Source organism: Scomber japonicus, chromosome 9 (assembly GCF_027409825.1).
Source record: "Scomber japonicus isolate fScoJap1 chromosome 9, fScoJap1.pri, whole genome shotgun sequence".
NCBI lineage: Eukaryota > Metazoa > Chordata > Actinopteri > Scombriformes > Scombridae > Scomber > Scomber japonicus.
In genome coordinates this window covers 2716735-2741734 of record NC_070586.1, presented here as the reverse complement: position 1 = coordinate 2741734, position 25000 = coordinate 2716735, and the positions used below count along the sequence as shown (strand labels likewise).

The 25000-nt window shown below is 39.7% G+C and overlaps 1 protein-coding gene across 1 annotated transcript in view; it reads right to left on the bottom strand.

The window, feature by feature from the left end:
- Nucleotides 1–25000, bottom strand: part of LOC128364347 (NACHT, LRR and PYD domains-containing protein 12-like) — an 81040-nt gene that overhangs the window by 38829 nt on the left and 17211 nt on the right. The window contains exons 3-4 of the mRNA XM_053324884.1: nucleotides 12018–12190; nucleotides 10731–11894 (exon numbers count right to left, since the gene is read on the bottom strand). Of these exons, the coding sequence (XP_053180859.1) occupies nucleotides 10731–11894; nucleotides 12018–12190 (1337 nt within the window). The remainder of the gene's footprint in view (nucleotides 1–10730; nucleotides 11895–12017; nucleotides 12191–25000) is intronic.

Genomic DNA, 25000 nt, shown 5'->3' with positions numbered 1-25000 from the left:
CCACAAAACCACACAGCTGCTTCATGTCTGAATCCTTCAGCCTGTTGTAGCCCAGATCCAGCTCTCTCAGATGGGAGGAGTTGCACTTCAGAGCTGAGACCAGATAATCACAGCTGATCTCTGACAACGTGCACAACACCAATCTGAATAAAGAATAAATGAAGTCAGTTTAGAAACAAAGTTCATGTTTGAAATGATGAAATGTTTCATAATCTGTTCAGAGCTGAAGAAGATTTAAATGTAGAAGTTTAGAAAATGTAAACTCCAAACAGCTGAACCCAACAGGATGCAGGCTAAAAACTGTCAAATACAAACAGTGAAAAAGAGATTTTAACATTCAGACGTGTGTGTGTGTGTGTGTGTGTGTGTGTGTGTGTGTGTGTGTGTTAGAGTGTGTGTGTGTGTGTGTGTATGAGTGTGTGGTGTGTATGTGTTAGAGTGTGTGTGTGTGTGTGTGTGTGTGTGTGTGTGTGTGAGTGTATGTGTGTGTGTGGTGTGTTACAATGTGTGTGTGTTTGACAGTGTGTGTGTGTGTGTTTTACAGCGTGTATGTGTGTTACAGTGTGTGTGTGTGTGTGAGGTGTGTGTGGTGTGGTGTGCTACAGTGTGTGTGTGTGTGTGTGTGTGTGTGTGTGTGTGTGTGTGTGTGTATGTGTGTGTATGTGTGTGTGTGAGCGAGGTGTGTGTGTGTGTGTGTGTGTGTGGTATGTATGTGTTACAGTGTGTGTGTGTGTGTGTGTGTGTGTGTGTGTGTGTGTGTGTGTGTGGTATGTATGTGTTACAGTGTGTGTGTGTGTGTGTGTGTGTGTGGTATGTATGTGTGGTATGTATGTGTGGTATGTATGTGTTACAGTGTGTGTGTGTGTGTGTGTGTGTTGTGTGTGTGTTACAGTGTGTGGTGTGTGTGTGTGTATGTGTGTGAGTGTGTGTGTGCGCATGTGTGTGTGTGTTACAGTGTGTGTGTGTGTGTGTGTGTGTGTGTGTGTGTGTGTGTGTGTGTGTGTGTGTTGTGAAGGATCAATATCAATGATCAGACATTACTCATTAAAACACATTAAAGAATATAATAAAGAAATATTTCTCCTTCATCAAGTAAACTTGATCAGTTTCACACAGATATTAGTTGAGAGGATCTTCTGTTTACAGATGTGACTCTTTACCAACAATTAGAAACATTCATTTAACAACTAACAGTGAACATTTTCTACACTTCCTTTAACAATCACTCATCTTTATAACTACACACTAAACTTTGTACAGTAAAAACTTAAATATGGAAAAAAGGAAATTAAGTTCATGATGTAAGTTATGTATGAACATAAATTAGGTTCAGATGTTAAACATTAAGATCAACAATAGTAACAGACAGTCAGTGAACTGACCTCAGAGTCTTCAGTCTACAGTTTGGACTCTTCAGTCCAGCAGACAGACGCTCCACTGATGAATCAGACAGTTCGTTGTGACTCAGATCCAGATCTGTCAGATGAGGGTTGGACTTCAGAGCTGAGGCCAAAACTTCACAGTGAGTCTCTGAGAGTTTACATTTATAAAGTCTGTAATGACACAAATATTACAACATATGTTATCATGAAAGAGGACACTTTATATTTACTTAATGCATTTGATGATCAAACAGTTTGACATTCACTATTTTGATGAACATTTGATCTTCACATCAGTGGTTCAGATCATCTTTTTAACATTTAAAATAATACTGACGCATTTTATTCTTTTTATTTATTTATTCCTTTAATGTAATTATTACTATTATGATCCTGCTTCTACACACGCTACAAGTGAAGCTTATAAAGTGTAGTTTCAGGAGCAGGACGCCTCTGGCCATCCTTATAAAAACCACCTAGACTTCTCCTCCCCTTCCGCTCTCTATTCTGCGCTTCACCTGTGGGCAGTCTCAGTCAAGCATCCAGCAACAGGACAGATCAATCATACTTAATACATAAAACTCAGACAAACGCTCAATTCCACAAGTCAACTTGTCAAGCTGAGTGCTGCGTTTCATGCTGTCTTTAGTAAATGTATTGTGTGTATTTTATTTAACTGCATGTATATGTTTGGTTGCCGTCTCTTTATTTATAGTTATCTATCTAGAAATGACAGGAACGTCTGTCTGTCTGGAAAAGGTAGGTTTGAGTCTCTCTAATGCTGTTGTGATTTGAGCTTCAGGGCCACCGTAGTTCTTTGATGTTTGTCCTTGTCCAAAAAGCAACCTATGGTTGTTGGGCAGATTGTCGACTGTCTTTTCTTTGTTCCAGTGTCACCTGGAGGCATTGAGCTGGCTCAGAAGGCCTCAGTGAGGGGTGAGAACAGGTCAACCTACCGAGGCATCAGCACATTGGAGACCTCTGAACTTGGCTGGCGGAGGTGATGAGGGCTGGATAGAGGTGGAAAACAAGGAAGACTCCGAGCACGACAGTGAGTCTTTTGGTTTCCAATAGTTTTATCTGGTCTCACATCCTTGCACAATAAATATCTATTGTTTGCAACTCTTGAGCTTGTGTTTATTAAGTATTGCTCAACCTCGTATGAAATAACCTGAAAAGGTGGTGTGTGGAAAGATGGGAAAAATCTCTAGCAGCAAACACTTCAGGGTGTCAGGTCAGGACACTAATTTCAATTATGCAAGTGAGAGTGTGAGAGAAAAGATGCAGATGTAGAGATTTGACTGTTTATCTAGTCATTTGAATACGTGTGTGTGTGTGTGTGTGTGTGTGTGTGTGTGTGTGTGTGTGTGTGTGTGTGTGTGTGTGTGTGTGTGTGTGTGTGTGTGTGTGTGTGTGTGTGTGTGTGGTTCTGCAACAACAGAACAGCAATACAGATGTAATAATTACAGTAACATCAGAACTGAAAGCTATCAACATTAGCGTAAAAGATAAAACAAGCAACACTGAATAAATGCTCTATAGTCAACAGGTGTACAGTGTACATTCATATTAAAACATAAAATAGACTTAACTAGCATAACTCATTAACTATCATCAATTAGCACAATCCAGCAGCTAGCTCTTAACATCCTCATCCTGATGCGACTGCTCAACCAAAAAAACTCTTCAGACAACCCTTCTTCTTCAATTGCCCACAGACTACATCATTCCAATCAAGATACAGCCTTCAACATGCCCATGGTTGAATTGTCGGGACCAGAAGGTACAACATGGGTTTTCCGTGCATGGACTTCTGCTGACATCACAGCAGCAGAACTTCGCAGACACGCCATACATGCCTGTGACCAATTACTTCATGAGAAAAAGAAAAAAGAAGAGACAACACAAAAAGAACTTCACATGGCAGCAATGACCATGTATAACACAATCCGAGGCTACAGACAACCACATCGTGAACGCAGACAAAGAATACACAGCCGAGACAAGAACTGGGAAAACAGATTTCCAAGAAGATTTCCCAATGATGTCTGTTACCGCTGTGGCCAATCTGGACATTTTAAACGTGAGTGTCCCACATTAACATCATCAATTCAGAGAACACATCAGACTGACGGTGGTCGGGGGTTGTCGGAGAGGGATGGACTCCGGCTGACAAGCTCAGCCAACCTGTGAAGCCAGAAGAAGGTACTGCACCACACACACACTCACACATACATACTGAGCAGATTAACACACAATCTATTGAAATCTCAGACAAAATTGCTTTAACATATGTTCAATATACATCTGATCATTTCAAAAGATTTCCCAAACATACATTGATCATAGTTGAACAAAATGTTGTATTCTTAGTTGATTCAGGAGCCACACATTTTGTGATAAGAGCTCTGGAGCTCACTACAAAACCAAAACTGAGTGGGAATCATGTTTATTCTGTTGGTTCATCAGGTCAAACAATCAGAGAGAACATTACTGTCCCACTTAAATGTGAGGATAGACCACATACAAATTCCAAACATGCATTTTTACTCTCTGAAGTCTGTCCCATTAATCTCATGGGCAGAGATTTAATGTGCAAATTAGGCCTTTGGTCTAATCTCAACCCCAGAAGGTGTCAAAGTTCACAGACTATCTGATTTGAAACCCTATCTTTCACATTCTTTTGTTCACCACAACTCAAATTTACTCTATACATATCAATGGAAATTGCAAACAACAGTCTCTTCTGAACTTGTCACAGAAGCCAAAAAGACAGTTTTAACAACTGCAACTGATTTCATGACACCAGAGGACCTACATTGTACCTCTCATGTGTCACCAGAACCTGATGAGCCATATGAAGAAAGCTGGCTGAGAGAGAGATTTGAAAAGCTTAAACTAACACACATATATTGGACACAACACAGATGTGCTATATCAGTCTCTCTCTCATCAGCTCAATCAAACATGTATACCATAACTGATTCAGTCCCGCACATCACACTTGCAAAACACACATTAGATAACTGATATGATTTGGGCCCATTCATAAAATCATGTCAGCGCGCAGCGGATTGGAAAAAAACATATGATTGATCTATTTTTTTTTCACCAACACTGCAGTGCTATTGTAGAAATTTAACATCTGTTGTGCACACTACAAAAAAAATCCAGCTGGTACCTGAAAGCACTTCTAAATCTTAAAGCTGCAGCTATTACAGCCCTACAGGAAGTCCCTAAGACACTGTGGGCTGTCAGTAAGTATGATGTTGGCCTCATCAAAGACTGAACCTGTTATCATAAAACCAAAATCTGACTTTAGACCTTGCAAGGCTCAATGCCCACTAAAACAAGAAGCCATCGATGGTATAACGCCAGTCTTTGAGTCTCTTAAAGCAGCAGGAGTAATTATTCCCTGTGATGACTCTCCAGTGCGAACACCTTTATTCCCTGTCAAGAAAATCAGAGATAAAAATCAACCAACAGAATGGCGTTTTGTTCAAGATCTGCAAGCAGTTAATGCAGCAGTCCAACCCAGAGCCCCAAATGTTCCAAATCCTTACACTATCTTGTCTCAAGTTCCCTCAAATGCAAAATTCTTTTCAGTGATGAATCTTTCTAATGCTTTCTTCAGTGTTCCAGTGCATCCAGAAAGTCAATTTTGCTTTGCTTTCAACTTCAATGGATGAGGCTACACATTCACTCGCTTGTGCCAAGGTTATTGTGAAGTCCCACCATCTACAATGAAGCTCAGAACAATCTTTCACTGAACTAAAGCTTACCTTACAGATCACTCCAACTCTGGAACTACTTGGCCCTACCAGGCCGTTCACTCAAACAGTAGATGAGACAAATGGATGTATGAATTCTGTTTTGTTACAGGATCATGGAAATAAACTACATCCCGTAGTTTATTTTTCTTATGTAACTCTCCTGGTCCCACGTGTCCATGATTTTACTTGAACGAAAAACTTCTCACCTCTCCACAGCACAATGGCTAAATTACAACACTGTGCTTTTAGAAATGTCTAATATCACTGTTCAAAGATGCAATGTTTTAAACCCTGCCACTCTCTTCCCTACGCCTGAGGATGAACAGGAACATAACTGTGTTGCTATCCTTCAACAGGTTTGCTCTCCAAGACCAGATCTACAAGAAACACCATTAATTAATCCTGATTTGATTGTTTTTATAGATGGATCTGCTTCACGTGACCCACAAACTGGTCGCAACACAATAGGATTTGCTGTTGTCACTAACCATGAAACTCTTGTCCCAGATTCACTCCATCATGACAAGGTTGCAGCTCTTCTAGATGCCATTTTGCTTCCAACCTCAATTGCTGTTTGTAAATGCCTTGCTCATACTAACCACTCAGACTCTGTCTCCTTAGGGAACGCAAGAGCCGATGCTGCTGCAAAAAGAGCAGCACTCCAACCATTTTCCTTGATTATTTGTTTGTTTTAACTCCAGCCTCCATACCCATCTCCCTTGAAGCAATACAATCCTTTGCCACGCCACAAGAGAAGGCTCTGTGGAAACGCTGCGGTGCCACACAGAGAGAAGCAGTGTGGCAAGGACCCGATAACAAACCATGTCTACCTAAACATTTCTTTCCTCAATTTCAAAGTTGACACATGGATTGGACCATGTGTCAAAAGGGGGGATACTGGATACCATAACCCAACACTGGTTCATCAAAAAAAATTTCGCAGAAGTTTTGTTAATCATGTATGGTTTGTGCAACACATAATACAGCAGGTGAAGTCAGCCCTTCCACCGCCAGCTTCCACATTACTCCATGACTTCCAGCCTGGTGACTGGGTGGTGACAAAGGACCTAAGAAGGAAGCATTGGCACTCCAAACGCTGACGAGGTCCATTCCAAGTGCTCCTGACAGCACATACTGCTGTGAAGATTGCTGAGAGAACAACGTGGATACACGCCAACCACTGCAGGAAGTTCCCGAGCCAACAGAGGGACTCAACCGACAACCCGAACGGCACAAAGACGAACAACACGAGGGAGAACTCTGTGAACTCAACATCAACTAGACGTACAGAAATAACAACACAAACTTTTTCCTTCCCATCTAACTACATCATGCACCACCTGATCCTGCTCCTGTCATGGGCAGTGATGCTGATAGAGGCTTACACCTACAAACCCGCCAAGACTGTCTCTCTGAACAAAGGACAAAATACAACCTTCACCTGCAGTGCTTATCCTGAAATTTGGCGATCAGGTCAAATTCATGCATATTATGCCAAATATTATAAATACCTATGCAGAGACCCCTGTGGCCCACATGATTGGCATTTGGTTGTGGCTGCCACAAATAAAAATCTTGCTCCAACAGAGATCCCCGCTTCACAATAACAAGAAATCCACATTCCAACAGAGTCAAAATCACCATCTCTGATGTCAAAACCACTGATGCAGGCACATATTGGTGTGGTATTGAATATCCAAGCTCTGATATGCACAGACAACTCAGAGTCATAGTCAATGAGCCACCACACTCATATGGCACCCCACTTAACACACTGTCAAATGATAAGACAATTCCACCGACCTCTGAGACAGAAGATTACCACCCGGACACCACTGATTTCAAAGATGACGCAGTGCAACAAGCCCTCAGACAATGCAACGGCAACAGTGCATGTGTCCCAGCTCTTTCACACAAAAAAGAGTTGAAGATTCCTGGTGACTGTTGGGTTTGTCATGCTCTAGCAACCAGATGGCAAGCAAAACCCCTTACAGCAAATATTGTGTTACAGGGTCACATGAAAGAATCTTGGGGCAGAGAAGATCATGGTCCCTGATGAATACGAGAACATCACCAACATCATCAATCACGTGCAAGATGCCATTCAACCCCCACAAGTTGCGGATGACTCATGGTTCTCTTGGCTAAAGGTTTGGGGCCAAGAATGGTCATCATGGTTTTTAACAATAATCATCCCAGTTGTAGTTATTTTCTTTTTGCTCTGCATCATAATTCCCTGCATGTTGAAATGGCTATCTAACATACTCCCCGAAAAGGTAATCCAATCTTCTACATATGTTCATGTGAATGTTAACAATGACCATCAAAATTCAACCTCATTTCACATTCCTGATCCCTATCATTACTCCAGCTCAGACTCTGACTTTGATGATGAAATTTTGTAAAAACAAACAAAAAAAAACAAAAACAAAAAAAAATGTACACTTTCTTTTTCTTTTTTACTATTTTTATTATTATTTTTATCTTTTTTTGTTTATTATCACTCTTTATCTTGTATATCAATTTTTAAATTCTTAAATTTCCTTCTCTAAACGACTGCCATAATGATACATTTTAAAATCTATGTGAATTAATGTGTCGCATAATTAAGTTGTATTAGGTTTTAAAGTTGTATTTTATTTTACTTTTATTTTATTTCTTTTTATTTTTGTTTCATTTTTATTCTGTTTTATTTTAATTCTTTATCATTGCTTCATTTCATTTATTTGATTTTGTAAATATTACTATTATTATTAATATTATTATTTTTCTCTTCAGTTGTGATTAATTAATAATCAAAAGGGAGAATTGTAATAGTAATTTCAACTCCTTTGTAAAATACCCAACCTCCCACCTTCTCACCAAGATATCAGACTTTTAAATGTAATTGTAAATTCAGTTCCTTTGCATTTCTACTACCTGAGACACCCATTCAAACCCTTATGTATTTTAAATGATGTTGTCTAGACCTCTTAATTTCACACTTCAGGGGGTCAGCGCCGATACCTGCGCAAGACAAAAGAGTGGGGCTGACCCCACAGCAGACAAAGGACGTTAAACACTCCCCAGAGGTGGGCCTTTCCCTCAGGTATAAATGTTCAAGTTTCCCCATGCTCGGGGTCCTTCTTCATTCAGCACCGCTCGCATGTTTTGTTGATTGACCTTTTCTTTGCAAAGAAAATAAAACCTTGTCGGCCGACGGAAGTCTCTATTTCATTCTTCACCAAGAGCACAGGATTTCCACGACAAGACCTAATCTGATTACAGTTACATTTAGTAAAAATGGGGATTATTTGACAGGGTTACAATTTTTAAATGAAGAAATATATAATATTATGCACTTTTAAAGAACCAAACTAAATCATTTTAATCATTTTATACCAGCACTTTTGCCACATATTGTTGCACCATCCTTAGGATCCACATAAGTGGTTTTTAGGGTCCTCGCTGCCCGGGTGCTACGATGGACTTCCTATGAGCCTCTAAAACGCACTCAGCAAATCACTTTCCTTGATAAATCATTTAAGCACATCATGTTGTGGGTGTGGTCCTTGCTAGTAAAAGGAAGCTTATTAAGTGTAGTTTCAGGAGCAGGACTACACCAAAACCTCCCCGCCTCCAGCCATTCCTATAAATACCACCTAGATTTCTCCTCCCCTTCTGCTCTCATATTCTACAACCCCCACCCCAATTTTCTCCTCCCTTTTCTTCCTCTTGCTATGGTTGACTTCCTACTGGCCTCCCCAAGACACACTCAGTAACAGAGGAACTATGCTCATCAACTGTTTTTCTTAATAAATAATTTAAGTGCATCATGTTGTGGATGTGGTCTTTGCTAGTGAAACACAAGTTTACGGAGGCTAATGTTGGTTAACGTTAGCTAACTTTACATGATGTTGTGTAACTGACATTACTGAATCAGTTTGATGGTTTGATGACTATTCTCTACTTGTGATACTAAACCACTGTCACAGTGACATACTCGATTTAAATAACATTTAATTCATTATTATTATTATTATAATCCTTTCATGTTTCAAACACAAGTTTACAAAGTGCTGTAAAGACATGAAAACTGTTTACAGGTTGTTACTAATAGAATAAATACAATAAATGGATTGAATTTATATATAAGGCTTTTCTAGTCGTTTTGACCAATCAAAGTGTTTTTACACTACACTGATGACTAACACGCAGGATGCCAACCTGCTCATCAGTGCAATTCAGAAACAGATCAAAATGATTCAGATCTTTTTTTAAAGCCTGCTGAGTAAAATCAGGTATTACCTGTATGTCTGATTATATATCATGTAATAATAACTTTACTGCATTCACTGATAACTGTAAAATACTGATGGGGTTGAGCATAGCTCAGCGGGTAGAGCACCCGCCCCATGTGTTGAGGCTATAGTCCTCGTTGCAGGCGACCCCGGTTCGAATCCCGATCCGAGCGGTCTTATCCTGCGTGTCATTCCCCCTCTCTCTGCCACCTGTTTCCTGTCTCTCTACACTGTCCTGAACATTAAAGGCAAAAAAGCCCAAAAAATATACTTTAAAAAAAAAAAAAAAAAAAAAAACTGTAAAATACTGATATATGTTGTGATAAAATGCTGCTGTAATAAAACCTCAACCACAACCTCTAAAGTCCTTCATGTGTTTCACCAGGTTTGAATGAATCCTCCAACACACAAAGGAAGAGAAAGAGAAGAAAACACTGTCAAATCCAATAATGACTAGAAATAAATAGAATAACTGTTCATTAACTTAACAGCTATAAACATCAACATTATTTAAACTCAACATTTAAACAGCTCAACAACATCTGAGACTAAATATAACATGACATGTTATTTCACATATAAACAAGTAGAGCACTATTTTAACTATAATAAAACATTTATATTATTTATATTTAAGAACTAAACTACTAATCTACACTGATTTATAATGTTAATCACATCTGGACTCACCGAGCCTTTCTGCAGTTCCTCACAGCTGGGATCAGTCTCTGTCGTCCCTCCCATGATGCTTTGTACTTCTCCAGGTCCAACTCATCCAGAGGCTCCTCTGACATCTGCAGCATGTAGGACAGAGCTGAGCACTGGATCTCAGAGAGTTCCTTCTCTGATCTGTTCTCTGACTTCAGGAACTCTTGGATCTCCTGATGTACTGAGCGGTCGTTCATCTCCATCAGACAGTGGAAGATGTTGATGCTTCTGTCAGGAGAGATACGGTTATCCTCTTCATCATGGTCATCATCAACATCGTCATCGTATAAAGGGTCATAATATTTGTCATCATCATCAGTGTTCATCTCCCTCAGGTTGTTGATGGCTCTCTGCTGATGCTCTTCATCTTCACCATAATAATCATATTCATCATATTGGTGGTGTATCTCCTTCAGGTTGTTGATGACTGTCTGGATGGTTTCTGGACTGTTGTCTGTCTGACCCAGCAGGCCTCCTAAGAGACTCTGGTTGGACTCCAGAGAGAGGCCATGAAGGAAGCGGACAAACAGGTCCAGGTGGCCATTTTTACTGAAGAGAGATTTCTTCATGACTCCCATCAGGAAGACATCCAGAGATGAGTACCTGTAGTATCCTCCCAGGAAGTCCTTCAGTACCTTTCTCTTCCTGCTGGTGTAACAGTGGTACATGTAGACTGCAGCCAGAAACTCCTGAACACTCAGATGAACAAAGCTGTAGACTGGTTTCTGGAAGATCACACTCTCTCTTTTGAAGATCTCTGTACAAACTCCTGATAACACCGAGGCCTCTGTGACATCAAGACCACACTGCTCCAGGTCTTCTTGGTAGAACATGATGTTTCCTTTCTCCAGTTGTTCAAACGCCAGCCTCCCCAGCTTCAGAAGAAGCTTCCTGTCAGCCTCCGTCAGCTCCTGTGGACTCGTCTCATGTCCCTCATCATACTTGTTCTTCTTCCTCTTTGTCTGAACCAGCAGGAAGTGTGAGTACATGTCAGTCAGGGTCTTGGGCAGCTCTCCTCTCTGGTCTGGAGTCGACATGTGGTCCAGAACTGTAGCAGTGATCCAGCAGAAGACTGGGATGAGACACATGATGTGGAGGCTCCTGGATGTCTTGATGTGTGAGATGATTGTGCTGGACTGCTCTTCATCACTGAATCTCCTCCTGAAGTACTCCTCCTTCTGGGGGTCAGTGAAGCCTCGTACTTCTGTTACCCTGTCCACACATGAAGGAGGGATCTGATTGGCTGCTGCAGGTCGGGAAGTTATCCAGATGAGAGCCGAGGGAAGCAGCTTCCCCTTGATGAGGTTTGTCAGCAGCACGCTGACTGATGACTTCTGTGTGACATCAGACACGACCTCACTGTTGTTGAAATCCAGTGAAAGTCTGCTTTCATCCAGGCCGTCAAAGATGAACAGAACTTTACAGCCAGCGAGCTTCTCTGCTGTGAGCTTCTGTAATGTTGGATAGAAAACATGGATCAGCATGAGCAGACTGTACTGCTTATCTTTGATCAAGTTCAGCGACCTGAACGAGAACAGAATCAGCAGACTGATATCTTGGTTGTTGAAGCGCTGTGCCCAGTCCAGAGTGAACTTCAGCACTGAGAAGGTTTTTCCAACGCCAGCGACACCGTTCATCAGAACCACTCTGATGTGCTTCTGTTGGTCAGGTAAGGGTTTAAAGATGTCCTGACACTTGATTGGAGCGTCATGAAGGGTCTCCATCTTGGAAGCTATTTCAAGCTGCCTCACCTCATGTTGGATATTAACCTCTTCAGTTTCCTGTTGGTCAGGTAAGACTTTAAAGATGTCCTGACACTTGATTGGAGCGTCATGGAGGGTCTTCATCTTGGAAGCTGTTTCAAGCTGCCACACCTCATGTTGGGTATTAACCTCTTCACTCTGTCCCTCTGTGATGTGGACCTCAGTGAAGATGCTGATGAGGAGGATTTCACTTCCTGCTTCATCAGTTCCTTGAGTCACACATTCACATGTGCTGCTCAGACTGATCTGATGTTCATCTAAAAGCTCCTGCAGACCACTTTCTGCTGAAAGAGAAGAAAAAAGGTAGAATGAAACAGAAATCAGTGTGACTGTTAATGTTCAGTAGGATAGAGGAGGTAGATTCCTGTTTTCAGAGATGATGACATCAGCAGACAGATCTTCAGTCTTACTTTGTACAGTGCTGGTCTGACTGTCTGTCTGCAGTCCAGGTCTGGATCTTTCTGCACACTGGGGACAGAAGGAGTCTCCTGATGAAGCAGACTGGTCCCAGTATGAGGTGATGCACTGTCTGCAGAACCAGTGTCCACAGCTGGTAGAGACTGGATCCTTCAGGACGTCCTGACACAAAGAACAGCAGGACAGCTGCTCCTCCACAGAAACAGCCCTCCTCTTCCTCTCTCTGTGGACATGAACACATTCTTTATGTCACATGACATTAGTGGAGGCCAACCGACAGCTCACAAGCTGCATGCAGCTCTTTCCCCACATAAACAGTCCAGACTGTCAGTATTTAGACACTTACACACTTTCTGTTCTTCAGACTCTGAGATTCAACACATTCAACTTGAAATTAAATAATATTTACTACAATCACAAGAGTTCATCAGTAATTAGACAGCGACAACAATGTGCCAGCAAAGACAGAGAAGAAGAAGAAGACTGCAAGCTAGTAAACATGGATGTAAACAATGCAAGATTTAAAATAGATGTTTGATGAGGAGGGAAGTGGATTCAACACATTAGTAGGCCACAAGGAGACACACAATTTATGATTTACTAAAGGTCTGTGTGTGTAAAAAACGTGTGCAAACTTGACATCACCCGCAAAAAATGTGCAAGCTCATCTACTAACGCAGCACACTGAGGCTTGTGTCTTTCAAATGTGCAAAATGATACTGGCTGCCCATTTAGTACGTTTTAACCCCAGTGTGCAAAATATAGGGAGGAGAAAATGCAAATATGTTATTTAGCACTAGAACCTCTAATTTGATGTGATCAGGTTTGATTTTGTGCTCGTCCAAACTCTCCATTAAGACAAAAACATCAATTATATACTACTGTCTTAGACTGTACTACAGACTCTCAGTATTTACACACTTACACAGTTTCTGTTCTTCAGACTCTGAGATTCAACACATTCAACTTAAAATAAAATAATATAAACTACAATCACAAGAGTTCAACAGTAATTAGACAGAGACAACAATGTGCCAGCAAAGGCAGAGAAGAAGAAGAAGACTGTAAACTAGTAAACATGGACGTAAACAATGCAGGATTTAAAATAGATGTTTGATGAAGTGGATTCAACACATTAGTTAGACCACAAGGAGACACACAATGGGCCAGATGCAAGAAACACAAACATTTTTAAAACATGTACGTGTGATTTAAAATGAATCTGTGCTAATGAGTGATTTAGGAGGATTTGCCACATTCACCAATTTCTCATATTTAGGATTTTCTCTTAGGTAAAAACAAAATTCACAAGTGGTGCAGATCTAAAGCAATAAAACATGACTTGTGGTTGATTAATGGCTGAGTGACTGAGAAAGGACTGACATCATTAATTACTTTCATTAATTTCTTTTTTTATGTCTGTGAAAGTGACACAACAGTCGATACAAAGGTCACAGTGTTTTTTTCCCCATTCTTAAGCTTTCTCTGGACCTTCAATTCCATCAATAATTATTATATTTCTGTTGTTCTGTTCATAAAGTAATCTTAGTCTTTGACCTACCGGATGCCTGACCTTATCTGGCACTTTGAGGGAATCATTCACTCTAATTTACTACTCAGGAACACACATTCATTTATAACAGGTGGGGTTCATCATGTCTACGTAGGTTATTTGTGATTGTTTCATGGTGATACGAGTGTTTGGTAAATCCAACATGGCTTCCAATCCAACTTGTACAGGTCCACATCTTCAAAAAAGTAAGAGAAATTTAAGCAGGAGGAAACTGAGCCAAACAGAAAAGTCCACTAGTGAAAAATAACAGACTGCTGCTCTTTGTGTTTTGCTGCTGAACAGAGAGCTCTGCTAAATATCTTCATAATGCATCTTTTCATTAGTGTTTCTCTCTCTCTGTTTCTGCTATAGTCTCTCTCCCTCTGTGTGAGTGTGACGTTAAACATCAGACTCAGTTTCCTCTGCTGCAGTGGTCAGTCTGCAGTGATAAATCAGCTGCAGCAGGCTGTTTCTATACATTTACGTGACCTCCTCCCATATTTAGTGTCTTTGAACAGGAACACGTTAAAACACAGTCTGTATTACATGAGACCAAACATTGTACCTGCTGCTGCAGTCCTTTAGTAAATAAGGACAGACACAGTTTGACTTGTTAGTAAATCCTTAGTAAATATCACCCTGGGTTACCTGCTGCTACTTTACATTTATTGACTGGAAAATCAAACCGCAATAGCAGCCCTGTCTCTGTCTCTGGTTAACATGAACATGAAGATCTGTTGGAGATTACAGCTGAATGGAAGCTACTTCATTATTTCTTTCCTTCATATCTACACTACAACCTTCATGAAAGTGTCTCACTGAATCATCTTCAGGTCAGTTTACAATAGAAACAGTCTCTTACTTTGTGTCTGAGGGTCCAGGTTCATTACTGAAGACTAGAGGAGGTACATCATTAGACCGGTCACTCTTCATAGACAGACAGCTGGATATTACAGACTCTGCTCCGTCCTCCTCTTCCTCCTCTTTCTTCATCTTCTGGAGTCTGAGAGGTAAACCAGTAACACTGGAGACACACACACATACACAGTATAATAAACCCAGTCCTGCCTCTCAACTTAGTAGCTTCTTATTAGTTTACATGACTTTAACTACAACCATGTGTGTTTTCTAGTCATCACAAAGAGAAACTTTGACTCTGGTTTAAATCCAACAAACAGTGGTTTTGAAAAATAATCAGATTGATTTGAATGACAGTAATCATTATTTACAGTCCTGATATTAACACTCATCTGCCTCAGATTTTTTCCTCCTTCTGGTCTAAATCCTACTTAAAGGACAGGGATTACTTTGTGTTTGTAGGTAGTTACACATCTGAGAGGACAAAAATGACATACAGAGTTCCCAAAAGCTCCATTATGGAGCCTCTTCTGTTCAACATCTACATGCTCCCACTGGCTCAGATTATAACATGTTACCATAATTATACAGATGACACATAAATGTATATAACTATATTAGCAGAGGACTATGGTCCAATACAAACACTGAGTTTGAGCATTGAACAAATCAGTGATTGGATGTGACAGAATATTCTTAAATTAAATAAAAATAACACTGAAGTAATTGATTTTGGAGCCAAGGATCAACCACTAAAAGTCACAGATCAGCTTCAGTCGATAATGATAAAAACTAGAAACCAAGTCAGAAATCTTGGTGTGGTCATGGACTCAGACCTGAATCTCAACAGTCACATTACAACGTCAGCCTACTATCACCTGAAGAATATATCAAGAATTAAAGGACTTATGTCTCATCAGGACTTATAAAAACTGGACTACTGTAACAGAGTCTTTACATGTCTCCCTAAAAAGTCCATCAGACAGCTGCAGCTGATTCAGAGTCACTAAGACCAATAAAGTGGATCATATCAGTCCAGTTCTCAGATCTTTACACTGACTTCCTGTCTGTCAGAGAATAGACTTTAAAATACTGCTGTTGCTTTATAAAGCACTGAATGGTTTAGAGCCTAAACAGCTTTCTGATGTTCTGCTATGTTATGAAGCATCCAGACCTCTCAGCTGGTCTGGATCAGGTCTGCTTTCTGTCCTCAGAGTTCAAACTAAACCTGGAGAAGCACAGTTCAGGTTTTATTCTCCACATATCTGAACAAACTCCCAGAAGACTGAAGGTCTGCTGCAGCTCTCACTTCTTTTAAATCACAGCTGAAGACTTTTCTGTTTGCTAATTTTACTAAATCATATTTCAGAGTTAGTATCTCACACTGTGACTTTATATTCTCCGGTTTTATCTTATTTTACTTTAGCTCCATTTTATTTCCAATTTAATACTTTTTAATTGTATTCAAATGTCTTTTTATTTTACATGTGTTGTATTTGTATCCTGTCTTTATGTAAAACACTTAGAGTTGCCTTGTTGATGCTGTTTTCCTCCTTCTGCTCTACTGATTATAAAATGGTGTCTTCAATCACTTTAACCTTTACTGCCTACCTGTGTGTGTGTGTGTGTGTGTCATAAAATGAACATGAAGATCTGTTGGAGATTACAGCTGAATGGAAGCTACTTCATTATTTCTTTCCTTCATATCTACACTACAACCTTCATGAAAGCGTCTCACTGAATCATCTTCAGGTCAGTTTACAGTAGAAACAGTCTCTTACTTTGTGTCTGAGGGTCCAGGTTCATTACTGAAGTTTATTGGACGATTATTAGACCGCTCACTCTTCATAGACACACAGCTGGATATTACAGACTCTGCTCCGTCCTCCTCTTCCTCCTCTTTCTTCATCTTCTGGAGTCTGAGAGGTAAACCAGTAACACTGGAGACACACACACATACACAGTATAATAAACCAAGTCCTGACTCTCAACTTAGTAGCTTCATATTAGTTGACATGATTTTAACTACAACCATGTGTGTTTTCTAGTCATCACAAAGAGAAACTTTGACTCTGGTTTAAATCCAACAAACAGACTTCAGATAAACATGTGTGTGCTTCTTAACTGTGACTTCTCTCTATTTAGACCTCAGCAGTGAGTCACGTGACATCGCTGTGAGGACGCACAAACCAGGAAAACAACGTTTAACACCTCAAACTCTGTCATTTCACATTTAATCAACTAAACAATTAATGTGATCAATAATCATCAGATTGATCAATAATGACAGTAATCATTATTTACAGTCCTGATATTAACGCTCACCTGCCTCACACTGTTTTCCTCCTTCTGTTCTGATGTCTGTGAAATGGCGTCTGAATGGACTTTCACCTTTACTTCTTATTTGTCTGCTCCTCCCTTCTTCTAGTGTGTGTCTGTGTGTGTGTGTGTGTGTGTGTGTGTGTGTGTGTAAATAATCATCAGGTTAAAGTTCTATGTAAAGTTCCCAAAACCATCAGACCATGGTTCTGATGTGTGTGAAGAAGGGAGGAGCAGACTACTATACACACACACACACACATAGGGGGCGCTGAAGGGGGGTTTGCCCACTGCGCCATACAAGCTACAACCACTACTGATTAGCCTACTGTTTTCTCTCAGTTGCAAAACTAATTGTTTAGGATTTGGTCCTGTGTTTTTAAATCAAATAAAGATGAAAATAATCTCAGTAGTTGAATTAAACTTCAGCAGACAGAGAGATCCACAGCTCTTCCTGGTTATTGTTGGTAACTTCTCTGAAATCTGATATAAAACAATTCAAACATCAGACTCACACAGAGAAGATTTAGATAAATATATCTGATTAAACATCTTCTGCAATAATCAAGACTTCCATCTTTATATATAAATACACACTCATCATTTTATTATTGCGGGCTGTTCAGTTTCAAACAGCAGAAATAATATTTAAAGTCAGAGACCAGATCATTTCTATCTGTACAAAGTTTAATATGAGAACAACAAGTCTGAGCCTAAATGTGACTTTAACAGACTGCAGCGATCCTGATCAATGATCGATTTTCAGTCGTTATACTGAAGCTTTATGAAGTTAAATGATCGATTCTCTGATCGACCCGCATCACTGACGGAAAGTATTCAGGTGAAGCAGGTTCATATTTAGTTTATTTAGTGTTATTTTAAAGCAGTTAGTTCAATTTACTCACCAGATGATCTTTTTCTTACTGCGCCACAAATTCTCCAACAAGTGAAAGAGGAAATGTTCACTGCAGGTTAGTCTACGTGACTTCAGCAGCGTCACAACTTTAACCCTTTCCTTTCCTCTATGCTCTTCTTCTGTGGTTACAGACAGTGTCAAATCACATCTTTTAATGACTGAAGTGTGTAGTGTCAGTGTGGACTCAGCTTCCAGGCTGTATAGAAAGACACTTCCAGCTATTTCTCTTTCTTCCTGACGTTTTATGTTTCTAGGTCTACTCTTCATGGATCCATCCTTTCCCTGACCCAGCACACTGTTAGTCTGCACCTTCCTCTTTGTCTTCTGGGTTTTTGTCTGCTTTCTGAATTTGGCTGAATTTCTCTCTTTACTTTACATCCCTACTTTCCTTCATCTCTCTATCCTCTTCCTCTTCTTCTTCTCCAACCCTAACCTCAAACTGACCACAGCTTTGGAATTCATCACCACCCCAACTTAGAAACATCAATTCATTCCCACTTTTCAAATCACAACTCAAACTGTGTCACTTTTATATTGTCTTTATTTTTCAATTTTATTTGTATTGTTTCTTTTTAATGTGTTTTTAATTTCACTAACTCTGTACTCTGTCCTTGAATGCCAAGAAAGGCGCCTTTAAATAAGATTTATAATCATTATTTCCTGAGCATATATTGAACTATGTATGTATATATATGTAGATATATCAATATCAAAGTGTTGGCAGTTAATTTCAGTTGTTCAGTCTAAATGTCTACACAGACAGACAGAGAGAGAGTGTGAGAGTGTGTGTGTATGTTTGTGTAATGTATATCTACTTATTGCAGTGTCTAAATGCCCCTGACAGAAACCTTTCCGCTTTGCCACAGCCCGACGTGCACAAGGGTGCGAGGTCCCGCCCAACGCTACTTGCAGCTTTAATTATTATATCCTGAGCATATATTAAACCATGTATTTTTTTTCCTTTTTATTTAAGAATCAAGGATTTACCTTTATATTCAACTTTTAAACCACTTCATCAGTCATTCATAAAACCTCCGGTCATCACACTGTCTGATATTAGATATGAATCACCTGCTGACAGGGACAGTGAATATTAGTAACATTTATGTCAGAGAAAATAAGCTAGTTAGTCAGAAAGGCTCATTTTCAGGTGTCGTCTCCGGACAAGCAGAGAGTTGGAAGCACAAATGTTACAAATAAAAGCAGAAAATACAATCAGTGATTTAAGTGCTGATACACATACATGTCTGCAATACATAGAGAGTGATTTCATGTTTCCTAAAGTCAAACTGCATGGTGTGTATGGAGAAAGAGCTGCTGTTGAGATGGAAGATGAGTTTGTGGAAATGTGAAAAATCAAGAGTTGACACAATGACCAAGTTGTCTTTGTGGTTTTTCAAAAGGATGTAACGGCTGGTGAGTGTGGACCCAGTTGCAGGAAGGGGAAGCGAGGCAGAGGTACAAAGTCCAGTAAGGTAAGTTCTTTAATCCAAAGAGGAGGCAGGTGGTCATACACGAAAAGGCTAGCAGGAATCAGGCAACCAAAACAGGCAGAAAATCTGAGGTCAAAAAACAAACCGGAATAACGCAAGAAAGCAAGTACACAGGGTAACAAAGACAATCTGGCAAGGAAGACATGGGGGGGGGGTTCACCTGCAAGACACAGGTGAAACAAATAGGTAATCAACTAAGGCGGGAAAAAGAACAAAGAGGGGAAGTAAATTTGACAGCACAGGAGAAGACTAGAATTTCAAAATAAAACAGGAAATGTACAACACAACATGAAATACAGAGTCTGACAAAGGATCAATGTACAGTCAGGACTGGTTTCATACAGCACAGAAACAAAGCAGGCACAGTCAGGATGTGTGGAGGTGTTCTGGATCAGAAAATATCCACCAGCTGCATGAAACTCAGTCGTCCTATTAAGGAGGAACAGCTCTGTGTATATTAGGACATGTTACACATTCATCTCTATCAGACATCACAGGAGCAGCAGACATGTGAGAAGAGCTTTTTATTCCAAGTTATTCAAAAACCAGCAATCATACAGATAACAGGAAACATACACATGAGTCTATGATGGAATGAGAAGCAGTTTATTTCAGTCACATCAGTCCAGAGTCACAAACTACAAACATTTAATGTCAGCTGAACATTAAAACACAGTAACTGTTCATGTGTGATTAAGTCCATCCTTGCGTCAAGGAAGGAAGGGAGGGAGGAAGGAAGGGAAGGAGATAGGGAGGAAGGAAGAAAGGAAGGAAGTAACTGTTCATGTGTGATTAAGTCTATATGTACAGTAGGAAGGCTTCAAACGGACAAAGACGCTCTGACACCTGGTTATTGTTTAACCCTCCTGTTGTTCTTGTGTCAAGGAAGGAAGGAAGGGAGGGAGGGAGGAAGGAAAGAAGGAAGGAAGGAAGGAAAGGAAAGAAGGAAGGGAGGTAGGAGAGGAAGAAGGGAGGTAGGAGATGAAGAAGGAAGTAAAGGAGGAAGGAAGGAATGAATGAATGAATGAATGAATGAGGGAGGGAGGCAGGGAGGGAGAAAGGAAAAAAGGAAGGGGGAAGGAAGGAAAGAAAGAGAAGGAAGGGAGGTAGGAAAGGAAGAAGTAAGGAAAGGAGGAGAGGAGACCGTGATGAAGACTGTAATGAAGACTGTGATGAAGACCGTGAGGAAGACAGTGATGAAGACAGTGATGAAGACTGTGAGGAAGACAGTGATGAAGACCGTAATGGAGACAGTGATGAAGACAGTGATGAAGACGGTGAGGAAGACAGTGATGAAGACCGTAATGGAGACAGTGATGAAGACAGTGATGAAGACGGTGATGAAGACCGTGATGAAGACTGTGACGAAGACTGTTATGAAGACTGTTATGAAGACAGTGATGAAGACAGTGATGAAGACAGTGACGAAGACAGTGACGAAGACTGTGATGAAGACTGTTATGAAGACAGTGATGAAGACTGTTATGAAGACCGTGAGGAAGACAGGGATAAAGACCGTCAGTAGCTCAGACCTGTGTGAGGGTTAAAGGTGACAGACATGAAGTCACTCAGACATTAGTGAGTCCAGAGACTTCAGGGACAAAGTGATATTCTCCTCATTTAGTTTTTCTCACCACATTGTGAGATTTAGTTTGAGACTGAAGTTTGGACAATAATCTGAGATAAACTGAGTAAAGTGAGATGATGGAGGTAGTGATTCATCAACAAGTACATTTCATTCTGGATTTAAATTCAATCAAATACAGTTGAAGCTCACATGATGAAATGATTTCTACTGTTTCTACTTCCTGATGAAGCAGCAGCGACACTGTTCATGTTGTTCTGAGTCACTTTTACTGTTATTTCTTATTATTGAGCCAAACTAAAGCCTGTTATAATCTGCTCTGTTTAAACTGACAGTAAGAACTTGTTCATGGTCTGAATGTCGTTTGTAGCAGAAACAATAAATCAGAGACAGTTTGTGAAGCTTGTCGTGTGTCACACTGGCTCACAGTAACACACTGATGTTTAGTGTGTATGTACACATTTAAAATGTCAACAAGATCTGATTTGATTGTTTTGAGGTGAAGAGTTCATTTTAAATATTTAAGTGCAATTCAACAAGTTTTGTTCCCAAAGATGAAAGAATGAAAAATAAAGTTTTTGTGTTTGTTGATGTTAATAAAAAAAGTCACTTTTAAACTGATTGATGGGCCTTTAATGTCTTTAACCTGAGTCACAGCTTAAAGGACTAGTTCAACATTTTAGGAAACAGATGACATGAAAACTGTTTGTTATTGAACTGAATCTGTTTTTATGTATTTTTGAAGTTGAATTAAATAAAAGAGTTTAAATGTAAAATAAAATGTAATTCATATGTGAGAAGATTAATTCTGCTTTAAAACTGCTTCTTGAATTATCTGAATTGTTCCTTTAAATCCAAATGAGACTTTTTCTTGTTTCTTCTTCATGTAAGAAAAGTTATAAAATATGAAATTTCACTTTAAGCACATTTATCTGCTAATTCTTAGGTGGGATTTAATATTACTTGTACTGAAGTATCCACCACTAGGAAAGGTTTCATAACACTCATGTTTCTACTTTTTATTATAATGTCAGCAGTTGAAGTCAAGTGAAAACCCCTCAATGGTACAAAGGTAAGTAGGGGTGAAAATGAAATGTTTAAATATCAGAAATTAAAGAATACTGAAAGTGTCATTTATAAAAGAGATGAAGTCGAGTTAAAACTCACAGCTGTTCTGCAGCAGTGGGAGTTAATTAAAGCTTGAAAGTTGAAGCAAACTCTTCATTACAGTGATGAGAATCAGCTGCAACAAACAAACTAATAAAAGAGACAAGAGCCTTCCATTAGAGTTTTACATCTTTATTTCATTTAATTAGTAAATATGTGTTTGAGTTTTTATTTGTTTGCAATAAGAAGCTGCAGCTAAACAAGCATCAAGATAAACAAAGGTGAGTAGCTGCGTGTTGGAACCTTTATAACAGAAATAAACAATAAAGATCCATCATGAGGCTGCAGGTTCACTCATTTTATTAACCTTTATTTTAACTCTAAAGACCATTGAGCAACACTACAAAACACAAAAGAAATTAAAAATTAAACTAACAATAAATTAATATAGATTAAATCCGTTAGAATCAAATAAAACAAGGTCTGAGATTAGGCTTTTGAACAGCTGTATTGATGGTAATAATCTAATGTTAAGGCCTTTTGGTGATTGCTCCATGTGTACAGTTCATTATAAGAGAAAGACTAACGGAGCAGAGCAACAACCAATTCTGTGAGTGAATACCAATATCATGTTTCTTCAGGGTTAACAGATGAAATATATGGAGGCAGTAACAGTAACAAAGCTTTATATGTGAATACAAACCAATGCTGATCTCTCCCGACTGCCAGTGAAGGCATCATTGGATCATTGGTTATAAACCTTAATGCTGAGTGATACAAAACATCCAATGAAGTCAGAGTAGAAACAGTTTAATTAACTGATCTCAGTCTTCAGACAGTTGATTGGTCAGATCGTGGGCTCTTGATTGGTTGGAATTAAAACCTGCAGGAACATTATGGCCATTTATGAAATAGTTTGGACATGCCTGCTTTACGACATAAAAGTAGAAAAAGACAAATAACAACAACGTTTCTGCAGGTGATTCCTTCCAAACCTCCGTCTGTGTGAAAGTCTACAGCAGCTCAGGAGTTATCCTGCAGCCTCGCGACGGCTCAGGAGTCCCAGAGAGTAGAGAAGCACAAGAGATGAAACTCTGGTGCTTTTTTAACAATCGCCACTGGATGGCGTCAGAGTAGCGCTGCCGCCATTTCAGACAGGAAACACCATCACATTCATTCAGATTCATCACATCTTATGTACACAAAATAAATCTCACAACCAATTCAGGAAAGCATCAGAATAGAACATTTCTCAAAATAAAACATTAAAGTAAAGTTCTTCTTTTTGTTACTATACTTCCACCACAGCTCAACAGGAAACACTAAGAGGGAATCTGATGCTAAAAACACTGTAAATGTGTCAGATATCACTGATATGACTAACTCACACTGCTGTTATCTGCATTTATCTCTCAGGCTTTCTTTACACTTTGTAAATATCATCTTATAATGAATGTTGGCTTCATAGTTTAGTTCCATAACCTTGGTAAGTTGCCTGCCTGGTTACCTGTCTATACACATAATATACCAAATGACCACTGTTTAATATTTCCAGCTGAGACTGTGAGAAAACTACAACACGTCATCATTATTTCTACTCTGCTGCTCTGACTGTGGTAAAACAGCCACGTCTCACTCTCTCCCAGCAGTAATCCTTCTCCTGCTGAAAGTCACAGTCAATTCTCTTCTGCCTCATTCATTAGTTTTAGTCCTCGTTAACTCTCAGTGTGATTCTGAGACGCTTGATAAATATGAGCCCAGGCTCACAGTCTGACTTATAACACCTGTTTTTATCTTCAGCTAAATCCAGAGATAACTGTTCAGTTTGGAGTCAGTTAAGAGACTTAAGTGAAGACGACAAAATCCAGATCCAGACTCAAGATGGATCATCAGGATCCAGCTGATCCTCTCTCAACACTCCTGGATGTTCACTCTCACTCTGGCAGAGATCATGACCAGCTGATGAGAGAAGAAGAAAGAACAGAGGAGATAAATGAGTGTTTAGTGAGACTCACTTGATCAGCTGTCAGTCAGTGATGCAGCACATCCAGTATAAAGAGCAGCAGGGACTTCAGTCCTGTTCAGACCAGAAGTGGAACAGCTGTGCAGCGTAGCTTGCTTCCTTTCAGCTCTCATGTTAACATGTTGGAGTGAACACACTGAGCTCCAAGCTCACACACCTGCACACACTTTTACTATCAAGTGTGTTTCCTCTGCAGATTTCACTCAAGTACACAGAGGAAATAAAGTGCTGAGAGTCATGAACACATCATTACTGCAGAAACAGAGACATTCACTCATCAGTTTACTGATGGATTTACTGCTGATACATGTCAACTCTTATCAAAGTTTAAAGCTACAGAGTCTCTGTGGGATTTAAAGATGTTTCCTGCTGTTAAATCATCACATGACAATCAGTCAGAGCTCTCAGCTAAACAGCTGCTGTGATTCCTGGACTTCAGCAGAGGTTCTGGTCTGTATAAAGACCACATGGTTACTAAACGTAATGATGCTTGTGTGAAATCAGAGCCAGTGATTTGCAGGCTGCAGTCAGACTGATCTTAGAGCTCTGACAAAGATGAACTGATCAATAGTTTAGTGTTGAAATGAGAGAACAAACACTTTGAGATCAGATTTGATGATGAGGATCACTGTCTCTATACATGTTGTAAGGCTGTCAGCTGTAATCCAGCTTTATTTCCTGCAGACATCAACACAACAACAACAGTCGTCTTCACATCAACTCAAACACATGATCACAACAAGCTTCTGGCTCATCTGATTGGCTGACTGTTCTCTCTCTCTGTGTCTTTCTGTCCAATCCTGAAGCCTGTCACCATTCTCCTC